The 26550-nt window shown below is 34.9% G+C and overlaps 1 protein-coding gene across 2 annotated transcripts in view; it reads left to right on the top strand.

Moving 5' to 3' along the window:
- ADPRHL1 (ADP-ribosylhydrolase like 1) overlaps positions 1 to 26550 on the top strand; it is a 69683-nt gene that overhangs the window by 21892 nt on the left and 21241 nt on the right. The window contains exons 2-7 of one of the 2 annotated variants that reach the window (XM_051984240.1): positions 2790 to 2954; positions 6721 to 6846; positions 12167 to 12307; positions 20727 to 20854; positions 22207 to 22339; positions 25555 to 25708. In XM_051984240.1, coding sequence (XP_051840200.1) covers positions 2790 to 2954; positions 6721 to 6846; positions 12167 to 12307; positions 20727 to 20854; positions 22207 to 22339; positions 25555 to 25708 — 847 coding nt within the window. Of the gene's footprint in view, positions 1 to 2789; positions 2955 to 6720; positions 6847 to 12166; positions 12308 to 20726; positions 20855 to 22206; positions 22340 to 25554; positions 26492 to 26550 lie in introns of those variants that run through there. The other variant, XM_051984241.1, reaches the window with a different exon arrangement.

Here is a 26550-nt window from a genome sequence, read left to right as displayed (position 1 = left end):
TTAACATAATTGACTATATCAGTAACCAAATTAATAAAAACCATATGATCATCTCAATAGATGCAGAAAAAGTATTTGATAAAATCCAACACCCATTCCTATTAAAAACAGTAGAGAATATAGGAATAAATGGACTTTTCCTTAAAATAGTCAGTAGCATCTATTTAAAACCATCAGTAAGCATCTATTGTAATGGGGATAAATTGGAACCATTCTCAATAAAATCAGGCGTGAAACAAAGTTGCCCATTATCACTATTACTATTCAATATTGTATTATGAATGCTAGCTTCAGCAATAAGAGATGAAAAAGAAATTAAAGGAAGTAGAATAGGTAATGAGGAAACCAAATTATCACTCTTTGCAGATAATATGATGGGAAAAGCTATTAGAAATAATCCACACCTTTAGCAAAGTTGCAGGATACAAAATAAATCCACATAAATCATCAGCATTTTTACACATCACTAACAAAATCCAACAGCAAGAGATCCAAAGAGAAAATTCATTTAAATAACTGCTGATAGTATAAAATATTTGGGAATCTATCTGCCAAGGGAAAGTCAGAAACTATATGAGTAAAACTACAAAACACTTTCCACACAAATAAATTTAGATAAGTGCTCCTGGATAGGTCGAGCAAATATAATAAAGATGACAATACTACCTAAACTAATCTGTTTATTTAATGCTGTACCAATCAGACTCTCAAGAAACTATTTTAATGACCTAGAAAAAATAACAACAAAATTCATCTGGAAGAACAAAAAGATCAAGAATTTCAAGGGAACTAATGAAAAAAAAATTAAATGAAGGTGGCCTCGCTGTACCTGATTTAACATTATATTATAAAATAGCGATCACCAAAACCATTTGGTATTGGCTAAGAAATAAACTAGTTGATCAGTGGAATAGGTTAGGTTCAAAGGACAAAATAGTCAATAACTATAGCAATCTAGTGTTTGACAAACCCAAAGACTCCAGCTTTTGGGATAAGAATTCATTATTTGACAAAAATTGCTGGGAAAATTGGAAATTAGTATGGCAGAAACTAGGCATTGACCCATACTTAACAATGTACACCAAAATAAGATCAAAATGGGTTCATAATCTAGGCATAAAGAATGAGATTATAAATAAATTAGAACATAGGATCAAATGACCTATGGAGGAGGAAGGACTTTGTGACCAAAGAACTAGAGGTCATTATTGATCACAAAATGGAAAATTTTGATTATATTAAGTTAAAAAACTTTTGTACAAATAATGAGGATAGATAGGATTAGAAGGGAAGCAATAAATTAGGAAAACATTTTTACAGCTAAAGGTTCTGATAAAGGCCTCATCTCCAAAATATATAGAGAATTGACTCTAACTTATAAGAAATCAAACCATTCTCCAATTTATAAATAGTCAAAGGATATGAACAGACAATTTTTAGATAAAGAAATTAAAACTATTTCTAGTCATATGAAAAGATGTTCCAAATCATTATTGATCAGAGAAATGCAAATTAAGACAACTCTGAGATATACACACCTGTCAGATTGACTAACATGACAGGAAAAGACAATGAAGAATGTTGGAGGGGATGTGGAAAAACTGGGACACTGATACATTGTTGGAATTGTGAACAGATCCAACCATTCTGGAGAACAATTTGGAACTATACTCAAAAAGTTATCAAACTGTGCATATAATTTGATCCAGCAGTGTTACTACTGGGCTTATATCCTAAAGAGATATTAAAGAAGGGAAAGGGACCTGTATTTTTGTATTACAAAAATATTTATGGCAGCCCTTTTTGTAGTGGCTAGAAACTGGAAATTGAATTGATGCCCATAAATTGGCAAATGGCTGAATAAATTGTGGTATATGAATGTTATGGAATATTATTGTTCTATAAGAAATGACCGGCAGGATGAATACAGAGAGGCTTGGAGAGACTTACATGAACTGATGCTAAGTGAAGTGAGCAGAACCAGGAGATCATTATACACTTCAACAACAATACTATATGATTATCAATTCTGATGGACATGGCTCTCTTCAACAATGAGAAGATCCAAATTCGTTCCAATTGATCTGTAATGAACAGAACCAGATAAAGAACACTGGGAAATGAGGATGGACCACAACATAACATTTCTACTCTTTCTGTTATTGTTTGCTTGCATTTTTCTTTTTACTTCTCAGGTTATTTTTACCTTCTTTCTAAATCTGATCTTTCTTGTGCAACAAAATAGCTGTATAAATATGTATACATATATTATCTTTAACATATACTTTAACATATTTAACATATATGGGACTACCTGCCTCCTAGGGGAAGGGGTGGAGGGAAGGAGGGGAAAAATTGAAACAGATGTTTTTGCAAGAGTCAATATTGAAAAATTACCCATGCATATGCTTTGTACATAAAAAGCTATAATAAAAAAATAAATAAGTAAAAAAGAAGATGAGGTTCCAACAGATGTTGTACAGAGGGGAGAGCACCAACTCGTGAGTCAAAAAACTTGAGTTTTAATACAACTATGACATATGATCTGTATGGCATTGGACAAGTCACTTTAATTCTTCAGGGACTCAATTTCTTCATGGGTAACTTGAAAGGGTTGGACTAAATGACCTCTAATGTCTTTCTAATTCTAAGTCTGCTATACTAGTGGACTGGTACTCTGTGTCCTGTGCCACTCACCCATACTCCCACACATTCATTTTTCCTGATCTTCCTTTGGATGTTTTTGGTGTCTTTCTGGACACTTTCTTCTGTCCTTTCCCTATCTACAGACTACTGGTGCCTGGATGACCTTTACCGAGAGATGGTAAAGCGTTATGTTGAAATCGTAGAAAAACTTCCCGGGCGGAGGCCAGATCCAGCTACTACGGAAGGTTGTTTACAACTGAAGCCGGATAACTACTTGCTCGCTTGGCACACCCCTTTTAATGAAAAGGGTAAGTAGAAATAATTCCTTTTCACTTCAGGTTTTTGTTTTTGTTTTTGAGGCACTTAAGTTTAAGTGACTTGCCCAAAGATAACCTACTAGTACATACCTGAGACCATATTTGAACTCAGGTGCTCCTAACTCCAGGACTGATGCTTTATCTACCATGCCATCTAACTGCTTTGGCAGCTGTCTTACGTAAAATGTAGTTTTTCTTACTTGCAGGAAACTATGAACTCCAGTCCATCTCTTTTTTTCATCCCTATTTCACGAAACAGATCCAGGTTTGCCTGAAGGTGGTGGAAGGATCTGCCAAAAATTCCTTTTATAGGGCACTATGTCCTTTTGTAAGTCAACCCTATGCTCTTGGCATCTATTTAAAGAAAGTTTTCCTTCTTGGCCCTAGGCATCTCCAATAAGATTTTTGTCACTGGGTCTCTGGTTTATTTTAAGGAACATTTTCCACCCCTTTTCATTTAAGTTCCTATAGGTTGACTTTTTCATCTGTGTCATCAGGGAGGCGGCTGTTTCATAAATATCCCTGTGACCCTTAGCATTTGCCTTGGTAGAAACTCATCCTAGCAGGGGGGAGAAAGCAGATACCATTCATTGCTCAGGTGGTCAAGGATTTTATGTCTTCTTTCCAAAGATCATAAGCCTGTGTTTTATATAGAAGGTTAAATGGCAGCAGCAATTCTTATGATGCCTACAATTTTTTTTCCAAAGTCAGCTGCAGTTGTCTCTTCCTTTCCTCCTTTCCCTCCCCATCCCCCCATTTTTTTTTTTTTTACTACACTCCAAAAGGAATTCTTAGCCTAAGAACTTAATTTTCCCAGGTGAAAAAAAAAAGAAAACAATATAAACTTAATGGAGATTATTTATGCCTCCTCTGACCAGCTCTCCAAAGCAGCATATGAAAGACACAGATTTGTGTTTATACAGGTTAGCCAACATGGCATCCAAATGGAAGATAATAAAAAGACTGAGGCATTCTGAAAGGAACAGTTTGTGCTTGTGTACTGTGCCTGGAAACCTGGGTTGTAATATCGAGCTCAATACTACACCTATTCCAACTCCTCAAGAAAGAAGATGGCATAGTAGAAGGAGCATTTGGATTTAAAGCCAGTAGATAGATTCTAGTCCCAGCTGTCATTAATTAACTCTAGGACTAAGAGTCATTTAATTTCTTCAAGCTTAATTTCCTTATCTATAAAAAGAATAAAATAATATATGTACAATATACTCCATCTATCTCTGAGGGTTATTGTTTAGTTCTAATGAAATAAAATGGATTAAAATGTTATTTAGAAATTATAAAATGCTATACAGATGAATGGGACAACTTGGTGGTGTACTGGATAGAGTGAAAGCTCTAGGTCTAGAGTGAGGAAGATCTAAGTTCAATTATGACTTCAGATACTGGCTGTTATAGATACTATTTTATGAGTTATATTTGAAAAGATACACCCATAGTAGTGACTTTCTCAGTTTACCATGAACTTGACAGGTGGCCCTAAGCATATTGATACAGATACTCTACATCCTAATCTACAAGGGAGATAAAAGTTTGTAGGTAAAAGGAAATTCCAAATTCTACATATATGTCCTTAAGCTGCAGAAGAAATTCTCTCAGCTCCCTAAAACTCACCTCAGGGACTTTATCATTTTTCACAATACATGGGAGGGTTCAAATCATATGTCCAAAACCCCTCTGATCACGAAGGGATCCTTTTAGAGATGCACAGTTTGAAATAACCAATAGGCAATTAGCGATGTAGAACTGGAGTTCAGAGGAGAGACTGGAGCTAGATTTGTGGATCATGGGATTATTTAAGTAGAAATGATAGCTTAAACTTATGAGACCTAATGAAAAGACAGAGAGAGAGAGAGAGAGAGAGAGAGAGAGAGAGAGAGAGAGAAAGTCCCTTTTCCAACCACAATTCCCTCTCAGGAGTACTTAATCATTAGATTTGAATATTCTTCTACTTATTTACTGCTGGACTAAAAAATTTCAAATAGTTCCAGAGATGTCAGATTTTTTTTCAGCCAATCACAAGATATCTCGTATGTGGAAATTGGAAATTGAACCTGAAGAAATTAAATTATTCTCTCTTGGTCCCAGAGTTAATTAGTGACAGTTGGGACTAGGTATATTATTGAAATTGGTGTTATAGTTCAGGCTTCGAGGCACAGTACACAAGAACAAACTGTTCTTTTCAGAATCTCAGTTTTTTAAAAATTATCTCCCATTTGGATGAGAGATTTCTCAATTTTATCATCATCATCATCATCATCATCATCCTTCAGTCACCAGACTTCCAATCTTGAGATGACTTCATTCCCTGGGTTTTTTACTGGCCTCAAGTTCTATTTATAGAGCAATTCAGGGATATGCTGGTAAATGTTTAACACCTCTTTGTTGTAGTTGTTCAGTCACGTCTGATTTTTCATGACCCCATTTGTAATTTTCTTGGCAAAGATATTAGAGTGGTTTGTCATTTCACTTTCCAGCTCATTTGACAAATGAGGAAACTGATGCAAACAGGATTAAGTGATTTGATCAAGGTCACACAACTAGTAAGTGCCTAAGGTCAGGTTTGAACTGATGATTCTTCCTGACTATAGGGCCAGCACTATGCCACCTAGCTGCCCATAACAATTGGGCCTCAGGGGGAAAAAGTATTAATAATCAATCAATAAAACAACAAATCAAGCCCTAATTTGTAGCAATTTCTGAGGTATAAATGCTCACATTGAAAATTAAAGTCAGGGGCAGCTGGATAGAGCACCAACCCTGAAGTCAGGAAGACCTGAGTTCAAATTTGACCTCAGACACTTAACATGTCCTAACTGTGTGACTCTGGGCAAGTCACTTATCCTTATTGCCTCAGGAAAAAAAAGAAAAAAAATTAAAGTCAGAGTTTGTTCTAGCATGCTCCTGCCCAAGTGCCTACAAATGGGCAAGGCACTATGCTTGTCCTCATGGAGTTTTGAATTTAGCAGGGGAAATAAAATTTACACAGCCCCATATCAATAAGCATGTGTAAACCAAGACAGACTATGAGAGCATAATGAGATGTAAAATGGAAGAAGGGATGTCAAAGTTCAGACAACAGGGAGAATAGAGTACTTCTTTTGGGAAGGATCATATAGGAGCTGGGATAGCCTTTCATCTGTATTTTGAAACAAAGGTGGGATTTGAACAATCAAAACTGTAGAGATAAAGAACATGACAATAAAAAATAACATGGATGCCTAAAGTCTTTTTTTTTTCTTTTTTATTATAGCTTTTTATTTACAAGATATATGCATGGGTAATTTTTCAGCATTGACAATTGCAAAACCTTTTGTTCCAATTTTTCCTCTCCTTCCCCTCCCCCTCCCCTAGATGGCAGGTTGACCAATACATGTTAAATATGTTAAAGTATATGTTAAATACAATATATGTATATATGTCCATACAGTTATTTTGCTGTACAAAAAGAATCGAACTTTGAAATAGTGTACAATTAGCCTGTGAAGGAAATCAAAAATGCAGGTGGACAAAAATAGAGGGATTGGGAATTCTATCTAGTGGTTCATAATCATCTCCCAGAGTTCTTTCGCTGGTTTAGCTGGTTCAGTTCATTACTGCTCCTTTGGAACTGATTTAGTTCATCTCAACACTGAAGAGGGCCACGTCCATCAGAATTGACCCTCATATAGTATTGTTGTTGAAGTATATAATGATCTCCTGGTCCTGCTTGCCTAAAGTCTTTTAATGAAATTTTGTGTAGGTTCAGGATTTGGAGCTGCCACCAAAGCCATGAGCATCGGTATGAGATACTGGAAGCCTGAGAGGTTGGAGACACTCATTGAAGTAAGCATTGAGTGTGGGCGAATGACCCACAATCATCCAACAGGTAATGATTGTGTTACAAGGATTTGCTATTCTGTTGAGTTAGATGTTGCTGGTTGTTGCCCTTCATTCTTAAAGAGTATCCAAATGACATCATTATGTTAGAGTCAAGTTACACTGTGTCCGAATGTGGTTGATCAGACCGATAGAAGCTTGGAATACTCTGCCACAGGTCAGACACAAATAGTTCCTATGAATATTTGGAATAGCTTCTCTAACTTTGCACATCTCTCATTTCTTCCAAGCTAATTAAATTCTGTTTTGCTCATAGAGCACAGCACCTTCTCTGATGAAGGCTCACTTCAGGCTGGGTGGTCCTGTGCCAGTGTCTCCAATGTCATTCAATTGATTCTAAAGTTGTTAAGAGAGACCTTGAAAATGTCCTTGAATTGTTTTTTTTTTTTTTTTAACCACCTTGTGAACAGCTTGCCCTGTAAGAGTTCTCCATAAAATAATTTTTTGGCAAGATACATTTGGCATTTGAATAATTATTCAAGATGTTGCTAAGTATTCTTAAAGATATCAGACCCTCTGATCCCAGATTAGCCAAAAGCCCATTCTGTAGATCTTCACAATGAAATCAGAAATCCTGTGACATCTAACATTACCTAATCTGGAATCCAAATAAAAAGGAGAAAAGAATAAACTGGTGTCTATATAGTCAGTCAGGAAATATTTCTTGTTATTCTACTTGGCAGAACGGTTCATCTGTAATGATATTTTTTCTTCCATCTGTCATTTATCTCTCACATTGGTACCTTTTAATTCACAATTGGAATTTGGAATACACTCTCTGTTACTGAGTATAAGATAACTCTTTTTTCTCCTTGATTTCAAAGACCCAGAAGAAGTAACTAGGATAAGTGTCTTAGTTTGATCTACTTATCAGCAAGAATGACATGTTTACATAGCAATTAGCATTGAGGCAAAACCCATATTACTGAGACCACAAATCCATTTGAGCATCTAATAATTTTAAGTTTCCTGTTTCTGAAAAATACATACAAATTTATATTTTGTATATTTAAATATACATATAAATATATAAATATATGCATGAATGTGTGGTCACTCAGAATGGGCATTATACTAATATAGCTTATGGTCATCAGAAAAAAGACTCCAAAAGATGGAAAAACAGTTATTACAAGGATATGGCAATTTCTCTATACTCTCTGCTTTCATAGTTCAGGGTGCTGAACACCCTGATGAGTATATGAATTTTGGAATACTAAATGTGTTATTGATGCTTATGATAGCCTAAACAACTCAGCAAACTAGTTTCTAAAATTCTCTAAATTAAAGTAAAAAAGTGTATAATACAAACTTTTATTTCTTTCATTTTTAATAACATTTTATCCCAGGTACTAGATCTTCAATGTTAAAAAATTGGTGATTTTTGCCTTAACATCTGTCAGTTTCCATGTCTATCCATTGTATTAAACCCCAAATCCCCTTAAAAATTAAGCAAAAATATCCCATACAAAAATTTTGTCTGAAAGAATACACAACATCCTATCCTAAAGGGCCCTCATCTCTCAGATATGAGAGAGAAGAAATACTTTAGTAAATCTTCTAACAGATCCTTCATTATTTTTTTTTATTTTGGGAGGATTTTTTGGCAAGGTAATTGGGGTTAAATTAGTTGCCCAGGATCAGATCTTTTCATTTATATTTTTGTATTCACTACTTTTATTATTGTCTTGGTTTAGCTTATTTCGGTCTACATTATTTCACATAAATCTTTCCACATTTTCCTGAATTTTTCATAGTCATCATTTTTTATCCCATGATAATATCCCATTGAATTTGTATATGGTAGTTTTCCAGCATCAATTTCAATACCTCAGTTGGTGGATATTTTTCTTTTCTTTCTGGAATTGAGCATATTTCAGATGGTTCAATTGTTTTTTTAAAATGTAATTATTATTTTATGTAAAATATAAATCATTTTATTTTATATATAAGTAGCCATCATTTTGTTTTACATAAAATGTTATCATTTTACATAAATTTGCTTTATCACATAATATATTTTATATACAACTTAAAATAAAATTTTAGATAATTTTGCATAAAATATAAATTGTTATATAAATGTGATATTTTATAACATTTAACTAAAATACTGTTTTTTTAAAAATATAATTTATCAATGGCAATATAATTTAGTAGCTTTCTGTATAGCACATCGCTAATGTTACAAACCCCTCTTTTTCAAGAGGACTTGCATTTCAACATATTTTAATCGTAGGTCCATATCTTACACCAGCATTGTGACAACATTCTAAAAGAGGTATGCTATGGCTTGAAATCAGAGCAGTTATGTATTTTTTTTTAATTTGTTCTCCTTAAAATTTTTAAAACATAGAGTTCAGCAACAAGTGTCACTATTTTTATTGCGATGTGTGTTTACAAGACTAGAACATTCCATGAGGGGAAGTAAAATGATATTATGTATTCAAAAGGACAATTTGACATTGTGGATTTACAACGCAAATTAAAATATTTTTATTTCATCAACTCTAAACTCCAGTCTCTTGAAATGATCCTATAATTAATGCTTTTGTGATAGGCAAAACATTTGAGAAAGACTCTTGGCCAAGTTGTAGAGTGGCTTTAATAAGATGTAACAAATTTCACCTTCTACAGGAAGCCTTTGCAGATCCCTCTTAATTCTAATGCTGTCCCTTTGTTGATTATTTCCTAGTTAGTTTATTTGTATGTCGTTCTTTTCATGTTATCTTTCACTGGATGGTGAGCTCTTTGAGAGTAAGGACTATTTTTTTTGTATTCCCAGTGCTTAATAGTAGTACTTGGCACATAGTATCATTGTTCTGTCATTTTGGTTGGCTCTTTATGACCCTATCTGGGGTTTTCTTGGCAAAGTACTGGATTGGTTTGCTATTTCCTCTCCAGCTGATTTTATAGATAAGGAAACTGAGGTAAATAGTGTTAAGTAACTTTCCAGAGTCACTCAGTTTGTAATTATCTGAGTGTGTTTGTCCAGAAAATCCCAAATGGGGTCATGAAGAATGGGACATGACTGAAAATGTCTAAACAATAAAAAAAAAAAAAAGACTGTAGTTCTCATCCCTATGTGGACATTTATGTTTATTTGATTCGTAATTATTGACAAATCCTAACACCCACCTATTGTAGTAAATGTAGACAGTGGGGAACAAGAGAGAAGACACAAATAAATTAGAGTAGGTCTACTGCCACTCCTGACAAAATAATTCTTTTGTGCTAAGAAGTGGGCATCAGTAATGTTGCCTGCATGTACAGAAATCTAAAATTTCGGGGTGAGAAGGGACATGAGAGATCATTTTATTTTGTACTTGAACCTGAGCAAAAATTTCCTTTCATGTTTTTACTCTGTAGTCATCTGGCTTCTGCTTGAAAACCTCTAATGATGGGGAACTCACTACCTCCTAAAATAACTCATTTAACTACTTGTGAGCTGTAATTGTTGAAAGAAAGAAATTGGTAGAGAGGAAATGGCAAACCACTCTAATATCTTTGCCAAGGAAACCCCAAATGGACTGAGTAGCAACCACAATTGTTCCCCAGCTAAAATCTATTCTTTGCTCCATTAATCCATTGCTTTAAGTCCTAGTTGGGCATGTAGGTGGTGCAGTGTATAGAGAACTAGAGCAGGAATCAGAAAGACCTGGTCTCAAACACTGTGTTTAGAGTATTCCCCTGATCTATCCAACTAGTAAACAGTCTAATGAAAAAGGAAATAAAATTAGTCTGGCATGCTACTTTCTTTCTAAATCTAGATTGGCTGCAGGGATCATCACTTCTCTTTCAACATGCTGACAACTTATCCCTTGAATAATGTGCCACAGAAATTTGGAAGGGAGAAAATAAAATTCATCCACTTATAGTTTGAAGAATTTACCTTCCCTCCCCTTTCCCCCTGAAAATCAAAACAACATATCAAGAATAACACTTTAATGAGCATTTATATTAATTTTGGCCTTCATGCTATTTAGAGTCATTGTATTGTTATCTCTCAATAGATCTGATGGATAATAAGACTTTTCCCTGTCCAAATGATTTGAATGCTGGGAATTTTATTTTTGTAATTTCTTATTTGTATTTCATAAATGTGATGGGTTTTGTTTAAGCACACATTCCCAGATTTACATGAGTTTTAATTCCAAGTAATATAAGAGGGAAAAATTGACCCTACAAAGTGTGACAGAGCATTTAGAACAAAAAGTTAGAATGAAAAAAAAAAGGACTAAAACATTGAATCTAGGACAGAAAACCCATTTTAACAAGGAAACATTTGGGAAGTTCTTGATTTGTGGCCAGGAACCATTCCAAAAATATAACAGAACAAACCAAAGATGATAAACTTAGTACAAGTTGAGTTCATACAGGGCAAAAATATGCAAAAAAAAAATCCCACCTTAAAGTCTATTTAACAACCCAAATCGTGGGGCACATTAATTATGATGTAGGTGAATCAAATCATTCTATATATTTATAGTTATTGGTTTTACAGATCATATTTATTTATCAAAATTTAAATAAAGGAATTATACATTGTGGTCTGTCTTATTAAGCCAATATGCAGAAGGCAGCATTTATAAAAAGTAATAGTTCTTGTCTCACTGATAATATGGACTTCTAAGCACCTAAATACTGTATGCAGAAATGTATTAGGCACTGAGGAAGAGGCAGAGGTGAAATACTAATAATAGTTAACATTTATTTAGTGCTTACTATATGCTAGGCATTGTGCTAAAAAAACACTTAACAATTATTTTTTTATTTGATCCTTTCAACAATCCTGGGAGAGATTGTGAGAGATGCAGAACAAATATAAAACCAAATCTAAGAGGGGAAGGATCATTATGGGTGAGGTGTGGGAAAAGGATCAAGGATAGCTCACTGTAGCCTTTGTATGTCCAGCACCTATCACATTTCTTTTTTTGGTCAATTAGTCATATCTGACTCTTTTGGGGATTTTTTTTTTTTTTTGGTAAAAATATTGGAATGATCAGTCGTTTCCTTCTCCAGTTCATTTTACAGATGAGGAAACTGAGGCAAACAGGGTTGAGTGACTTCACACAGCTAGTTAGTGCCTGAGACAGGATTTAAACTCAGGCTAGCACTCTATTCACTTCACCATCTAGCTACCCCTAGCACATATTAAACACTAAATAAATCTTTGTTGGATGACTTGATTAAATAAGCTCAGAGATGTCCAAAAGAGAGGGCCAGTTAGTGATGACTTCCTGATTAGATGACAAAGTTGTCACCGCTTACTCTGTTCTTTCTGTTCTGCTGTTCCTTCCAATGTCTAGGTTTTCTGGGGTCCTTATGTACAGCTCTCTTTGTTTCTTATGCCATCCAAGGAAAACCACTTGTACAGTGGGGGAGAGATATGATGAAGGTAATACCAATGGCTGAAGAATTCTGTAAAAAGACAATTCGACATATGGCAGGTGAGGATTGTTTGTTTTTCTGCTGCATTGTTGTTGGAAAAAAAAACTTAATAACCTAAATTCATATTGTTCTAGTCTGAGCCAATCTTAGACCAGGCTCCTTATAATTTATATTCCATAATGGCTTGAAATGAGATGCCTACAGGTCATTCGGATGCTAACAAAAGCAGATGTATTTAACAAATAACAAGAAAATGAAAATATATATTGAGAATAACTCAAGTTGATTCAGATGAGCAAAGTTCTTCTGCCTCTCAGTGGTTCATCTTCAGCCAAATGTCAGATAGTCTTCAGACTGTTTTGTAAGTGGGTGAACGGGAAGTGATGTTAGTTATTAGTTCCCTTGAGCCAATCAAGGATGGTTTCAATGCCTTTTTCTAGAAAAACTATATTTTAATGGATTTGCTATATCTTCCTATAGCTACAATATAGCCATTAGAGCAGTAGGTTAGCTCATATTTAATAAATGGACTTGATTTCAGTATACTGAAGATGAAGTATTAATATTGATGTTTATTCTAAATTATCTTTCTAAGTGATCCCCTCTCCTTAATAGTTCTTCTCATCTGGCTCAGTTTCTGTACTACCATGAAATAAGGGCACAGATAATTTCTTGAGGTCCTTTTCAGTGATTATGTGATTTTGCTGCTACTACCACCAATAAAAAGTCCAGGGGTAGAGTTAATTAAAATCCAATTTTATCTTATCTTGTCATGTCATGGAGGTGATTCTGCTTTCTCTAGTGCTATGTCAATAGAGCACAAGATCTGGTCCTACCAAATTGAAATGGCTTCAAGTGCAGACCTAGTGATGGGGTGGGTATCTGTTGTCCAAGGACTACTGTAGCTAAATATTGAGAAGCATATTGCCATAAGTTTAGTCTAAAGACTTTTTTTTCTTCAGTTACAACAACTCATGAAAACTAGCTCATAATCTATAGAACAAAACATTGTGTTAGTAGAGTGAATTTGTACTCCAGATGAAATCACAGGACCTTTTAAATATTGAAATCCTGAATAGTATCAATATAGAGACATGCTTAAGTATCAAGGAAGTATATTTGTTGGTGTATTACATATATACACATATATACATATATATGAAAATATATGTGAGAGAGTAAGAGAGAAAAAGTGAGAGAGGAGGGAAATAGGAAAAAAGAAAGATAGATAAGGAATGAGAGGTGGAAGAAGGAATGAGTGAGAAGAAGAGGAAAGAAACAGAAAAAGAGAGAGAAAGAGAAAAAGGAGGGAAAGAAGGAGAGATGAAGGAAAGGAGACAGAAAAACTGAGAAAGGAAGGAAAAAGAGAGAGGAGAGACAGGGAAAGACAGAAAAATTGAGATTGATAGAAAAGAGGTAGAAAAAGAGAAATAACTTGGAATTCTAGGTTATTAAATATCTATATATGTCAGTGTTGGAAAAGGAACAAACAGTTGACAAATTTACTCACTGTTTTTGTTTTTGTACTTCAGTTATCTAAGTTGTCAGAGATTCTGTTTGAATTTTGGCTTCTTTTAAATGTATTTATTTATTTATCTTAAACTTAAATACAATATAGGAAGAGAAAAAAATTACTACCTATAGAACAGAACATAAGGGAAGTTTCAAAATATACAATGATAAATTTTCATTTCGAGAAAACTCTTTTACACATTGGGTTCAGAACTGTCCATCTTTGTTTTCTTACAGGCTTAATAATACTATATTTTGATTTCTTATCATACGACTAGTTAAAAATAAACAAAAAAACCTATATTTCTCTCTAATTCTAAGGATCAATCCATCATCAAATATTCATTGAGTTTCTCCTCTTCCTTTTTTAAAGTCTTTTTAAAATTCTAATTGCTGTTGTCCCATAATTTTCTGATCCAAACAACACTTTCTATCAAGTTTTCAGAAATGTTACTGTCTGAATGCAGAAAGGACAGAAAGCAAGCTCAGTGGTATGATAAATACTGTCACTTGTGAATCAACTATGTTTTAGCTCTAATTTGCTTCAGGATTCCTTCTTTAACTGGCCTCTACTTTAAAAAAATCTAATCAGTCTTTCATTCTTGAGTTTTTGATATGTACTGTGGAACTTTGGCAGTGGCCAAAGACAAAGACTTTTCACCACTGTTTATCTCTTTAACTACCAAAAGGCACAGCTGCCGAGATACCTGACCTTATTTGTTAATAAGGATCAGGGACCTGTAGATCCATCTCACTCAAGTGGTTATTCATTTCACTCAACATCAGAGAGCATTCAGAGAGAATATCAAGTCCTATTGTGGTTAATAGCAGATATTCATATAGCTATTTAAAGCTTATGAAGTACTTTAAACATTATCTCATTTGATCTTTGTAGCTACTCTGTGAGATAGATGCTATTATTATCCCTATTTTATAGATGAGATTGAGAGAGATCAAATGTCTTGCCAATGATCATCCTGTTACAAAGATAGGATTCAAAATCAGGTCTTCCCATTTCTAAAGTTGGGATTCTATCCACTATACAACCCAGCTTCATCACCTAGACGCTCTACTTTTTAGAGACTATTTCTATCTCTCCTGCACCCCTTTTGTGGATCACAGTGTTTTTCCCGTTATACTTTGGATTAGTCTCTTGGCTCAGACGCTATTCATTAAGAAAATTCTTCTCTCTTACCTTAATGCTACATTTTCATTTATTCAAACTAGCATAATGTGATGGAATTGATTGCATAAACCAGGTTTGCTAATATTCATAGAAACAAAAGCAATTAGGTCAAATATATTAAAACAATGATTTCTCCCAGACCCACATTTCTCCCAAGGCAATGATTTCTAAAGTCACAGTTTAGGTACCTTAGTTTTTGGCAGTCTTTCCCACCAAAAGCTTGCAAACATCACAAAAGCACAAAAATTGAAGCAGCTCAAGACCTATGGCACCAGTCCCTCCTTCTGCCACTTTTCCTTCCTTGCTACACTGCTAACTGAATGGAGTTTTGATAGAGGCAGTTTAGTACAAGGGAGAGTGAATACTCTAGAGTTAGGCGAACCTTATGTTCAAATCTTGCCTCTCAAGATACTTGTATGATCTTATTCAGTTGGTGTCTGACTCTTTGGGTCCCCATTTTCTTGGCAAAATACTAGAGTGTTTTCCCATTTCCTTTCTCCAGCTCATTTTATGATTGAGGAAACTGAGGCAAACAAGGTTAAGTGACTTGCTTAGAGTCACACAGTAAGTGTTTGAGGGCAGGTTTGAACTCTGGAAGATGAGTTTTCCTGACTCAACATTCTATCCTCTGGCCACCTAGCTGCCCCTACTACTTCTTTGATCTTAGGCAACAATAATAATAATAGTTAGCATTTACATAATCCTTTAAGATTTACAAAATGTGTCTTTATATATTTTGTCTCATTTGATCCTCACAATACCCTTGACAATACTAGTAGGTACAATTTGTTTCCACATCTTACAGATGAGAGAATTGAGCCTCTAACTTCAAATTCTGAATTTCCTATGAATTTTTTGGGCATTCTTGGACAAGTGACTTAACATCACTGTCTCTCACTTTTTCTACCTGAAAAATAGGGTCAGAGAGGCAGCCAGTCTTGAGGTATAATAAGGGATAGTGGTAGTAAGGTACTAAAAGAGCTTATTGCAAATTTGAAATGCAAAATCAGTGCCATAGGATTCTCTCACACACTCTCTTCCCAGTTTTATTATCTAAAGAAGGTGGAATGTCCTTAACGTGTACATGCCAGTACACATCGTGGTTAGATACATTCCAATTCTGTTCCAATTTGGTAGAATTACCCTAGAATAGATACTTAAGCATTTCTGGGAATGTTTTACTCTATTAACCAGTCTAAAAGAGACTTCTTATCTCCCTGACTTGTTAGCATGCTATTAGTGGGATTCACAACTAATCTGACATTTAATATTTCTATTACTTTGATGAAAACATGTTGCAAAACTTAAGTAAAGCTATGTTAATGCTTCTATTTTCAAAGTTCAGTCAAATAGTTCAGGAATAATATTTTTTTCTACCTTCTCGCTTTATTCACTTTTTCTTCCTTAGTAGATGCTGATTGATAAAAATCACATCTTATGAATACAATAAACCATATTAAAACATACAGGCAACTCTGAACTCATTAACCCAGAATTTATATGTAGTTCTGGCATTCAAATACTGCTGCAGTTGAGTAGTATTCAAGGAACTCCAGCTGTTATAGCTATAGATCTGAAAGAGATTTTATAAATCATTTAGTCCAATAGTCTCATTTTATAGATGAGAAACTGAGGTAGTATGGAATCAGAGGCAGGATTTCTACCTGAATTCTCTCATTCAGCAATTGGTGCTTTCCTGTGGATTTCAGAGTTCTCATATTCTAGAACTAATGTCTTTTCCACTGTCAGAAGCCATTGTCAACTCTGTCTCACCACAATCTGGAATTGCTGCTCTTCCACAGCCCATGCCTTTACCACCCCACCTTCCCTGGCAATAGCAATGTGGGATTTGGGAATGGAGAGGAAAATGAGGACTCTTTTTACTATGCTTCCTGAGAAGCTCTTCAGCCTTCAAACTTTCTCCTTCTCTTTTCAAGCTCCTCATCCCAGCTCCTCACTCCCCAATCTTGCCTCAACCCAGATCTCCACCCTCATCTACCATCTCACTCACTCCTCAATCCCTGCTCCTTACTCTTCTGACTCCAAGCTCAATTTTTAACCTACTCTTAGATCTTCATCCTCAACTCCTTAATTCCTATCCAGTACTAGCTCTTTCTTCCATCAAATCATAGCTTCTATTCACCTATAAGGGAATGTGGAAGTGACTTGTCTTTCTTTGTATTCCCAGTGCTTTAAAATGTCTGGCACATAGTAAGCAGTTAATAAATGTTTATTGACTATCACTGCAGTTTGGGGCTCAATATGTTTTCCCAGAGAAAAGTCTATAGTACCATTAGTGCAATATATTTCCAGTACATGGAAACATGGTTTAAGTTTTTGTGGCCTAACCTGGGAGTCCAATTACCACTTGCATAATTATATACATGATATATATATAATATATAATACATAATAATTATTACTATTTGTCATATTAATTATTATTTATGAGATTGGCAATTTCTTCAGTATATATAATTCTTTATTGATGCTAATCACTACCTCTTCATGCCCTCAATAAAACATGGTCTTTAGGACTTGATGTGGTCAAAATAATAATCAATTCAGTTCAGTCAATATATATTAAGCACATACAAGACACCAAGCCAGGTGTCAGTATACAGATACCAAAAGAAAATAGTCACTGGCCTTGAGGAGTTTATATTCTTTTGAAAGGCTATCACATGGATGCCAATAAATAAAAGCAATCTGGACAGGGAGAGTGAGCAATCACAACTCAAAGAGGGTATAGAGAAGTCTTCATAGAGGAGTTAGCAACTAAAACTGGAAACTGTGAAATCAAATGAAGCTTATTTCAATGATGATATTAATATTGAGAAAAATAAATTCCTTATGGAAATAGGTTTAGAAGAATCGCACATGCTTAACCAAATTGGATTGCTTGCTGTGGGGAGGAGAGAGGGAGAAAAATTTTGAACACAAAGTTTTGCAAAGGTGAATGCTGAAAACTATCTTTGTATATATTTGGGAAAATAAAATACTATTAGGAAAAAAAAGAAAAATTCTTATTAATATCTTAAAATTTCATAGCCCTTTAAGATTTGCCAAGCATAGTACATATATTATCATATTTGATCCAGATAGTGCTATGAGTTACCACAACTACTATTATCCCCATTTTACAGGTGAAGAAAATGAGGTTTGCAGAAGTCATTTGTCTGTGGTGGTCCTACAACTAGCAGATGTCAGGCTGTAATCCAATTCTTTTTGAATTCCATGACCAGTATTTTTCTCAATTCTACCATGTTGATTCATCAAATATTGATTACTCCATGACCAATTTTATAGTTATAAAACCTCTCTGCAGTCAGCTAGACTGGCCCATGAACAACATTGTTCTTGTTCTTGTACTTGATGTTAGAGTCCAAACTATGTCAGGAGAGTTAGTTCATCATTATTATTAGTAGGAATAATAAGAAGAAGAATAAGAATGATGGTTATAATTACTTACACAGTATTTTATACAACAAAGAGCTATAACATATGTATTCTTATTTAGGTCTCCTGTGAAGTAGCTAATACAAATCTTAAATCTCAGTATTTAGCCCATTCCAGATGAGGAACTAAATCTCAGATTAAGGATTTTGCCCAATGCCATAATCTTGGACAAGTAGCAGAACCAGGATTCAATCTCAGATCGTGGTTCTAAATCCCATTTTTTTTTTTACCTCATTATATCATGTCTCTTGGGAACTGCTCTTATTGTCTTGAAAAAGCAGAATTATGACCATATTCCTTTCAACAAACATCTATTAAGTGTGTACGTGTTCAGAGTGTTATACATTAGGGTCCAGAAAGGAGTTGGATAAAATTAGGTTATTAGGTAGAGAAGAATGAGCCAGAAAGGAGGTATGGCTCCTTCTTCTCTCCTAAATGGCCTAATAAATTTCTTTCTAAAACTATTTCAGATTTCGGGATTTGTTCTGTAAACAAAACTGGCTTTATGGATCTTACAATCTCATAAATGCAACATGTTATATGGAACATGAATGTGTGAGAAGCATAAACAAGGTTATATGAGGACTAAAGAGGACAAGATCATTTTCATTGGCAAGAATTGTAGGATGCTGCCTTTGAACTGGATCTTGAAAGATGGATAGAATTTCGTGGTGCAGAGAAGGGGGCAACAGAGAAGATGAAGGAAGCATTTCAATGCTGGGGAGCAAAATGAACAAAGACATGAAAGAGTGAGAGAGTGCCAAGTGTAATAACAATAGACACATTATAACCCTTCCATAGTCCTATTTTACATGTTTTTACCTAAAATCCATTCTTAGCTGGGGCTAGGAGGAGGGTTAGGAGGAGACTAAATTTGGCCCTTGGGCAGTAGTTTGCAAACCCCTGGCAAAGAGTATTAGATATTATCCTGTGTCCTGGGGCACAAGTGAAGGGAAATAGGATTTAAGACTAGAAGGGTATAGTAATACCAGATTGTAGTAGACCTGTGCCAGATTAATAAATTTGGAGAGAAGACAGAAAGGTATAAGAAGTTATTAAGTGGTTTTGAATAGAGTAAAGAGATTTATCCTAGTGCAAATTGAAGGTTAATCTAGCAGTAGTATAAAATGCCAAATTAGAAAGCCCTTTCTCTCTGTGAGTCAATGAATGGATGGAAAAGAAATCTAAAGTTGGGATTTAGGATAAAGCGTTAGATAAGGCTTGAGAGATAGAGTCACAATAACTGAGACTAAGGGACTGGGAATGGGTTAAGTACTATAACTGAAACAAGTTTGTGGGAAGGAGGTATGGAAAAAATGGGAGAGGATGCAGAGACAGTTAAGTATTAGTGAAGAGATGGACCTTAATGAAACCTGAGGGCAGAAGATGGAGGATGAAGAGAGAAAATGAGAAAAAAATATATAATTATGATCTATCTTAGATATTAAGAATAATTGAGAAAATGTACTTCTTCCCTTGCAGAACTGGGAGACTTTGGGTGTGAAATTTCACGTGATGTTAGAATTACTTGTCATAAAAAAGGCAAGAAAAAGTTTTTACAGTGGAAGGGAAAAAGGGAAGCAGAGGGTGAAAGAGTGAACCTCAATCTCATCAGAATTGGTTCAAAGAGGAAATAACATACACACTCAATATGGATATAGAAATCTATCTTACCCTGCAGGAAAATAGGGGAGCAATCGGATATAGAAAGGGGGAGGATGATAAAAGAGAGAGAGATTAGGAGAGAAAGTGGTCAGTAACAAAACACTTTTGAGAACAGAAAGGAGAGGAAGAATAGATTAAATGGGAGGAAATTCAGTTAGCAATGGTAATTATAAAAAAAATTGAAGCAGGTTTCTCTAATAAGGCCTCATTTCTCAATCATAGGGAGAAATGAGTCAAATTTATAAAATATTTGTTTGAAGCAAAGGCTTGGTTCTCTGGGGAAGAGAGGGAAGAAGATATATTTGAAAATGAATGTGATATTAAAAGCAAAATACATTTATTTCTAAAAATTAAATAGAGAAAAAAGGACTGGGGATGAGGAGAGGCATTGAGGAGCAGGGGAGGAGATCCTGAATATTCCTCATCTGAGAATGTTTATATTAGAATGTTCATGGTGAGTCTGGAGGGAAAGGAATGAAGACAAGGAGTATTACAAAGTCTGAATCAATAAGATTTGACAAATGATTGTAAGGAGAGGTGTATTAAAACATAAGAACCAAAGATAACAACAAAAAGCTATTCTTAGTGTCTCTTTAACTAGAATGAGTATTTTAAGGACTCCTCTGCCAAGACTGACTATCACTTTTGATTTCTAGAATACCAGGAACACTGGTTTTACTTTGAAGCCAAGTGGCAGTTTTATCTGGAGGAGAGGAAAATTGCTGAAGACCAAGATAATAAAGTCACTTTTCCTGAACGTTATGATGCAGAGGAGAGAGACAAGGTAAACTTGATGGTTTTCCTTCAGAAAAACCTCAGAATGTTAATAGTTTATTCATAACCTGAATAGCCTGAGAGCTCACCTAGCTGTTTTCAGGGAATAGATTTTTAACATAAGTAAAAGATTCAAAGATGTGAATATTGACTATTTATACTCATATTTAAGGAAGTCAAATATTTTAAATACACACTTGCATTTTATAGTTTTCACACAATTTATTCATTATGAATTATATCCAAAACAAAATTGGAATACAAAGCAGAATTCTCAGGGATCCCTCCCTTTTTTTTCCCCTTAAATCAAAACAATGATTATAGATTTTGATTACCCAATTAGTTATCAGGAAAATGATAAATTATGTGATGTGTTCATTGCACCACCCTGGTAATTCAGGAAGCTTGGATTTTAATTCTAACTCCTTCCAGTACTCTAATCTATTACTTTTTATGCCCTTAAGGTGAGAGCTATAACTCTGCACTGGGGGATAAATACTTTACCATAGGATACTAAATTTAGCAAGTGTTGATAGTATTTTCAATCTTTCAACTGTGCAGAGACAAGAGAGCTTAGCACCTAGTTAGTAAAAATAATTAGATCAAATAGGAAGCTACTAGATCATGGACTGGGGGTGAGCTCTCTTCCTAGTATGCCCTAACCACTACTAACTACCTCTTAACTGAGGTCTTGTTTCCTACTACTTTTCCCAAGAAACAATTATTGGTACTTGCCCAAATTGCAAACACTCCCTAAATAGCTCTGCCCCTGCTTCCATCTGTACTTTAAGGGTATCACTTCTTTATATTACATAAGGGATATTATGAGGTAAAAAGATTGTGTACCTAAGTTGGGGGAGAATTAAGAATTCTTTGGAATAAAGTATCAAGTTAGGAATGGTTATTAATGTGAAAGGCAATATGGCATTGTGGTATAGAGGACAGAGAATTGACTCCAAAGCCAGGATGACTTCCATCTAAGTTCTTATTGGCTTTGTGACCCTAGGAAAGTCACTTCAGTGCTCTGGGCTCCCTGGATTATAGAGAAGATTTCAACTTGCATAGATAGAGGGAATTTCCTTGCTCTGAAGCTCTTATTATTAGTGAAAATACTAGTCCAGTTCTTTTTTCTATTAAAATCATAACCTGGTTTAGGAGATAAGATGTCACTGCTGTGATGGAATTTTATGAATGCCACAATGAAATCAAATCCATTTTATTATTTATTAAAAGGTGATGTCATCATCAACTTTGCTTTTACCAGTCTATTTTTCCTTAGCTAACAACAACCTAGAACAAAACTGTTAAACCTTTTCAATGATTTTCGAAAGCTCAAATAACTGATCTTGGTCATTTTATCAGACTTACAGAAAATGGAGTTCAGAAGGTCGAGGGGGAAGAAGGGGCCACGATGCTCCAATGATTGCATATGATGCTCTTCTGGGAGCAGGTGACAATTGGACAGAGCTCTGTAACCGGGCTATGTTTCATGGAGGTCAGTTTCTCTCCCTCTTTACATTTGGGGGTTTTGGTGCCTTATGACATTCTATGATTTATGATTCTGAGCTTCAGGATGGCCAGTTCCTCTTCCCAATATCTTCCTCTAGCAGGAATATCTACTCACACATATACACACACATGTATATTCCCACATGTGTACATATATGTACACATATATGTATATGTATATATTCAACATACACATATACATGCATATATACTTATATAACTTTTAAAAAATTTATTGATGTGATTTTTTTAAATATTACAAACACTTAAAGATTATTCTCACCTCCTAAGAAGTCTCTTGTAGTAAAATAAAAGTTTAATTAAAGCTAATAATATGGTAAAGTCATGTGATAGTTCATGTAACATTTCACATTTGTAGCATTCATATCTCTCTTTTTTAATTAAGAGACATCTAACTTCTCCATCCATCTCTCATTTTGTTGGGAAAAAAGTAAAATTAATTTCTTGTAACAAGTATGCATAGTCAAGCAAAACAAGTTTCTTGAATAGCTGTATATTACGTTATACACACACTTATTCACACATAAGTCAAGACAATATCCTCATCCTGTCATTGGTTCATTTTGAGAATGAAAGACCAACAATGTGTGTATGTGTCTCTGTGTGTGCTTTGTGTGGGTGTATGTGGAGAGAGAGAAGGAAGAAGACAAAGAAAGAAAAAGGGAGAGACAGTGATAGAAACAGAGACGAGAAAGAGAGAGAGAGAGAGAGAAAATTAGTTTTATTTTGCAACCTTAATCCATTGTCGCTGTTTAAAGAACAACATTTCTCATTGGTGGTTCTTTAGAATCATGAATAATCATTGTGTTGCTCATAGTTTTTACAGCTTTCAAAGTTTTTATTTTTTTACAATGCTGTTAGCAGATAGGTGGAGTAAACAGAGAATTAGGTCTGGAGTTGAGGAGTTCAAATTCACTTTTAAACACTTACTAATCATAATAATAGCACTGAACTCCCAAGACTATTGTGAGCATTAAATAAGAATATTTCTAAAAGTTCTCAGCACTGTACCTGAATAGAAAATGCTAAATAAAGCCTCCTCCTTCCTACATCTACTCATTTCATTATCAGTTTATAAAAGTCCTCAAAATTCTTCATTGTTACAATATTGATGTTATAGTATAAATTATTCAGATAATATTTTATTAACTGAATATATTATTATTATTTGTTATTGAGTTATTTCAGTTGTTTCCAAAGCTCCATGACCTCATTTTGAGGTTTTCTTGGCAAAGATATTGGAGTGGTTTGCTATTTCCTTCTCCTTTTACAGATGAGAGACTGAAATAAATAGGGCTAAGTGACTTGCTCAGGGCCACCCAGTTAGTAGATGTCTGAGGCTAGATTTAATCTCAGGGAGATGAAGCCAACTGTATTTCCTTATTTTTTCTTTGTTATTACTGCCTGGAAACATTCAGAGACACTAGTGGTAAACATTTTTTCTTATGCAGCCTTATACCATCCTCTTCTCCCTTGTTAAAGTGAGAGAAAAATTGAAAGATACAATATGACTTTTATAGAAATGTTTTGCATGACTTCACATGTGTTTTCTCAATGGGCTTGGGAGTAGAGAGGGCAGAAGGGAGAGAATTTGGAACTCAAAGTTTTAAAAGCAATTATAAAAATTATTTTACATGTGACATTATGAAGAATAAAATATTAAATGGAAATTGTTTTTTAAAAAAGGAAGAAAACTGAAAGAGAAGAAGCTAAGGTGATAAAAGACTTTGTGATTGAGGATATTTTTATAGAAATAAAAAAGATGAATAATCTCTCTCCACCAGTGACTCACATAAAAAGTGCTTAATATATGTTTCTTGAATAACTGATTGAGAGATCTGTTTTCTTATCTATAAAAAATGAGGAGGGAGGGGTAGAAATCAATGAGCTCTAATTTCCCATATAGCTTTGGAATTCTCTAAGGCTAAGCACTCTCAGCAGATATGTCTCCCTAGTTATCCGAGAGAGAAATTTAGCTGAAGAACAGGAGTCTGCAATGGTTCAAAGGGAGATGATCACTAAGAGGTGTTGACAGCAGTCAAAAGAGAGATGAAAAGAGAAAAGAGATATGGGAGTAGGAGGCTAAATTTGGCATGTTCCCAAATATGGCAAAAATTACCGGACAGAATCCAAAGAAGCTTGGAGAGCTTGAAAGAATAGTTTATTCCCAAAAGGGAAACACAACACAATCACTGGTTTAACTCCCACACCTCTAACATTACTCTCAGGCAAATGTGTTGGTATACCATCACACACTTGCTGTAACAGGACCCAACTCACTCACAATGATTACTTTAACAAGACACTCCACAGTTAAAGATCAAAATATAAATGGAAATTTCCCTGAAAGAAGAAATGAACTGCCTTAAAGATACACTAAATGTCAAAGATTGCTAATAGATCCTATATGGGGAGTAGGAATTGATGAGGTGAAGGCACTGAGAATCTGAAGAGAGGGCAAGACTAAAAAAAGGGTGATTAAAGACTGCTCCTTCACAGTCTTGGAAAGGGACTAGCCTATGTTGTATTTCTGCTCGGTAATCTACCAAGCTAAGGGGAGTCCATATCAAATGCTTTTAAGCAGGGAAGTCTTTCCCACGCAAGTTAATCTTTCCTGATATCCCCGGTGGCTAACTTGTTCAGAAATTGTTGTTTCATGACCTCAGGGATTATACTCTTCTTGGGGTTTTCTCAGTAAAGATAACTGGAGTGGCTTGCCATTTCCTTCTCCAATGAATTAAGGCAAATAAAAGTTAAAGTGACTTGGCTAGAATCACATAGCTAATAAATGTATGAGGTTAGATTTGAATTCTGGTCTTCCTGATTCCAATACTCTAACCACTGAGCCACTTAGCTATGCTGCAGTGGCTAATACCTACCCTCAAAATGTATATATATTTAAATTGTTTATGCCTATTTATGTCCATTTGGTTTTCCCTGAGGGCAGAGATTTTCTCATTTTAGTCTGTATATTCTTTCTATATAGTCTACATAGTCTCTTTACCTAGCACAGTAACACATAAGAAGTGCTTACTAAAGATTTGTTGAATAACTGATTGACAGATATGTTTCCTTATTTGTAAAAAATGGGAGGAGCAGGGTAAGAAACCATTGAATTCTTATTTCTCATCTAGCTTTAGGATTCTCTAAAGCTAAGCACTCTGCTGTTTCCTATTTCAGGTGAAAGCGCAGCTACTGGATCTATTGCTGGATGTTTATATGGCTTGCTCTATGGCCTGGACAATATTCCCAAAGGCTTGTACCAGGACCTCGAACACAAAGAGAAGCTTGAGAATTTGGGAGAAGCACTTTACCGCATATCCACAGAAGAAAAGTAAAGCAGTTTCTGCCACTTTCCCTTTCTATAGAGACTTTTTCCAAGTCCTATGGGTAACCCCTTAGTTTTCACAATGCAGGCTAAATGAGCTTTTATTTATGTAGTAATGTACGTGTGCAGTTTTCAGCTAGCAAAGAGATCCGTGCATAATTGGCTACAGGCAAGCAACACTCCACAGCCTGATTTCAAGGATTTTCCAACATCCTAATTGCTGGATGAAATACATTTTTGTCCTGTGAGAATATCCTTCTTTTAAATTAGCTGATCCAAACCCATTTTATTGTGGCAATTACACATAATTTGCCCTACTTGAATCTCCAAAGAAACCAATCATCTCCTGGACAACTGTGTATTTTCATTTGTATTGCAAAACTAATGCTCTCTGCTATGTTATTTCAACAAAGCTAACGTCAATGGCTATCCTCAGAAATGTCTCCTATAGATTGTAAATTCCTTCCACCACTCATTTAGATCTGGTTTCTCTCATTTAGATTTGTATTTTTATGAATTTCACCCAAACAAATTGAATGCTTTCCAAAAATTTATTGATAAAACATCAATCCCTTCTTGGTGTGATGATACATTTGTATTATTGGTGGAGATGTTTCTATTATGGGGGAATATTCCATAATTTTGTGCACTCAACATGCAGCCAAATGACACTGTGTTTAGCATTTTTAGCATGTGTTTTTAATCACACTAGATCTTCTAGAACAAACTCTTTTGAAAGCAACTTCCTAAACAAACTAGGAAATAAATGACTCTTGTGTTGCTCACAAACATCATTTTCTCTTTCCTTGGTCTGGTTTTGTCACGTGGGATGAGGTCAGCATGAGAAT

The sequence above is a fragment of the Antechinus flavipes genome, chromosome 3, assembly GCF_016432865.1.
Source record: "Antechinus flavipes isolate AdamAnt ecotype Samford, QLD, Australia chromosome 3, AdamAnt_v2, whole genome shotgun sequence".
Taxonomy (NCBI): Eukaryota; Metazoa; Chordata; class Mammalia; order Dasyuromorphia; family Dasyuridae; genus Antechinus; species Antechinus flavipes.
Note: the sequence above shows the minus strand (reverse complement) of the source record. Positions and strands in the feature narration are given on the sequence as shown.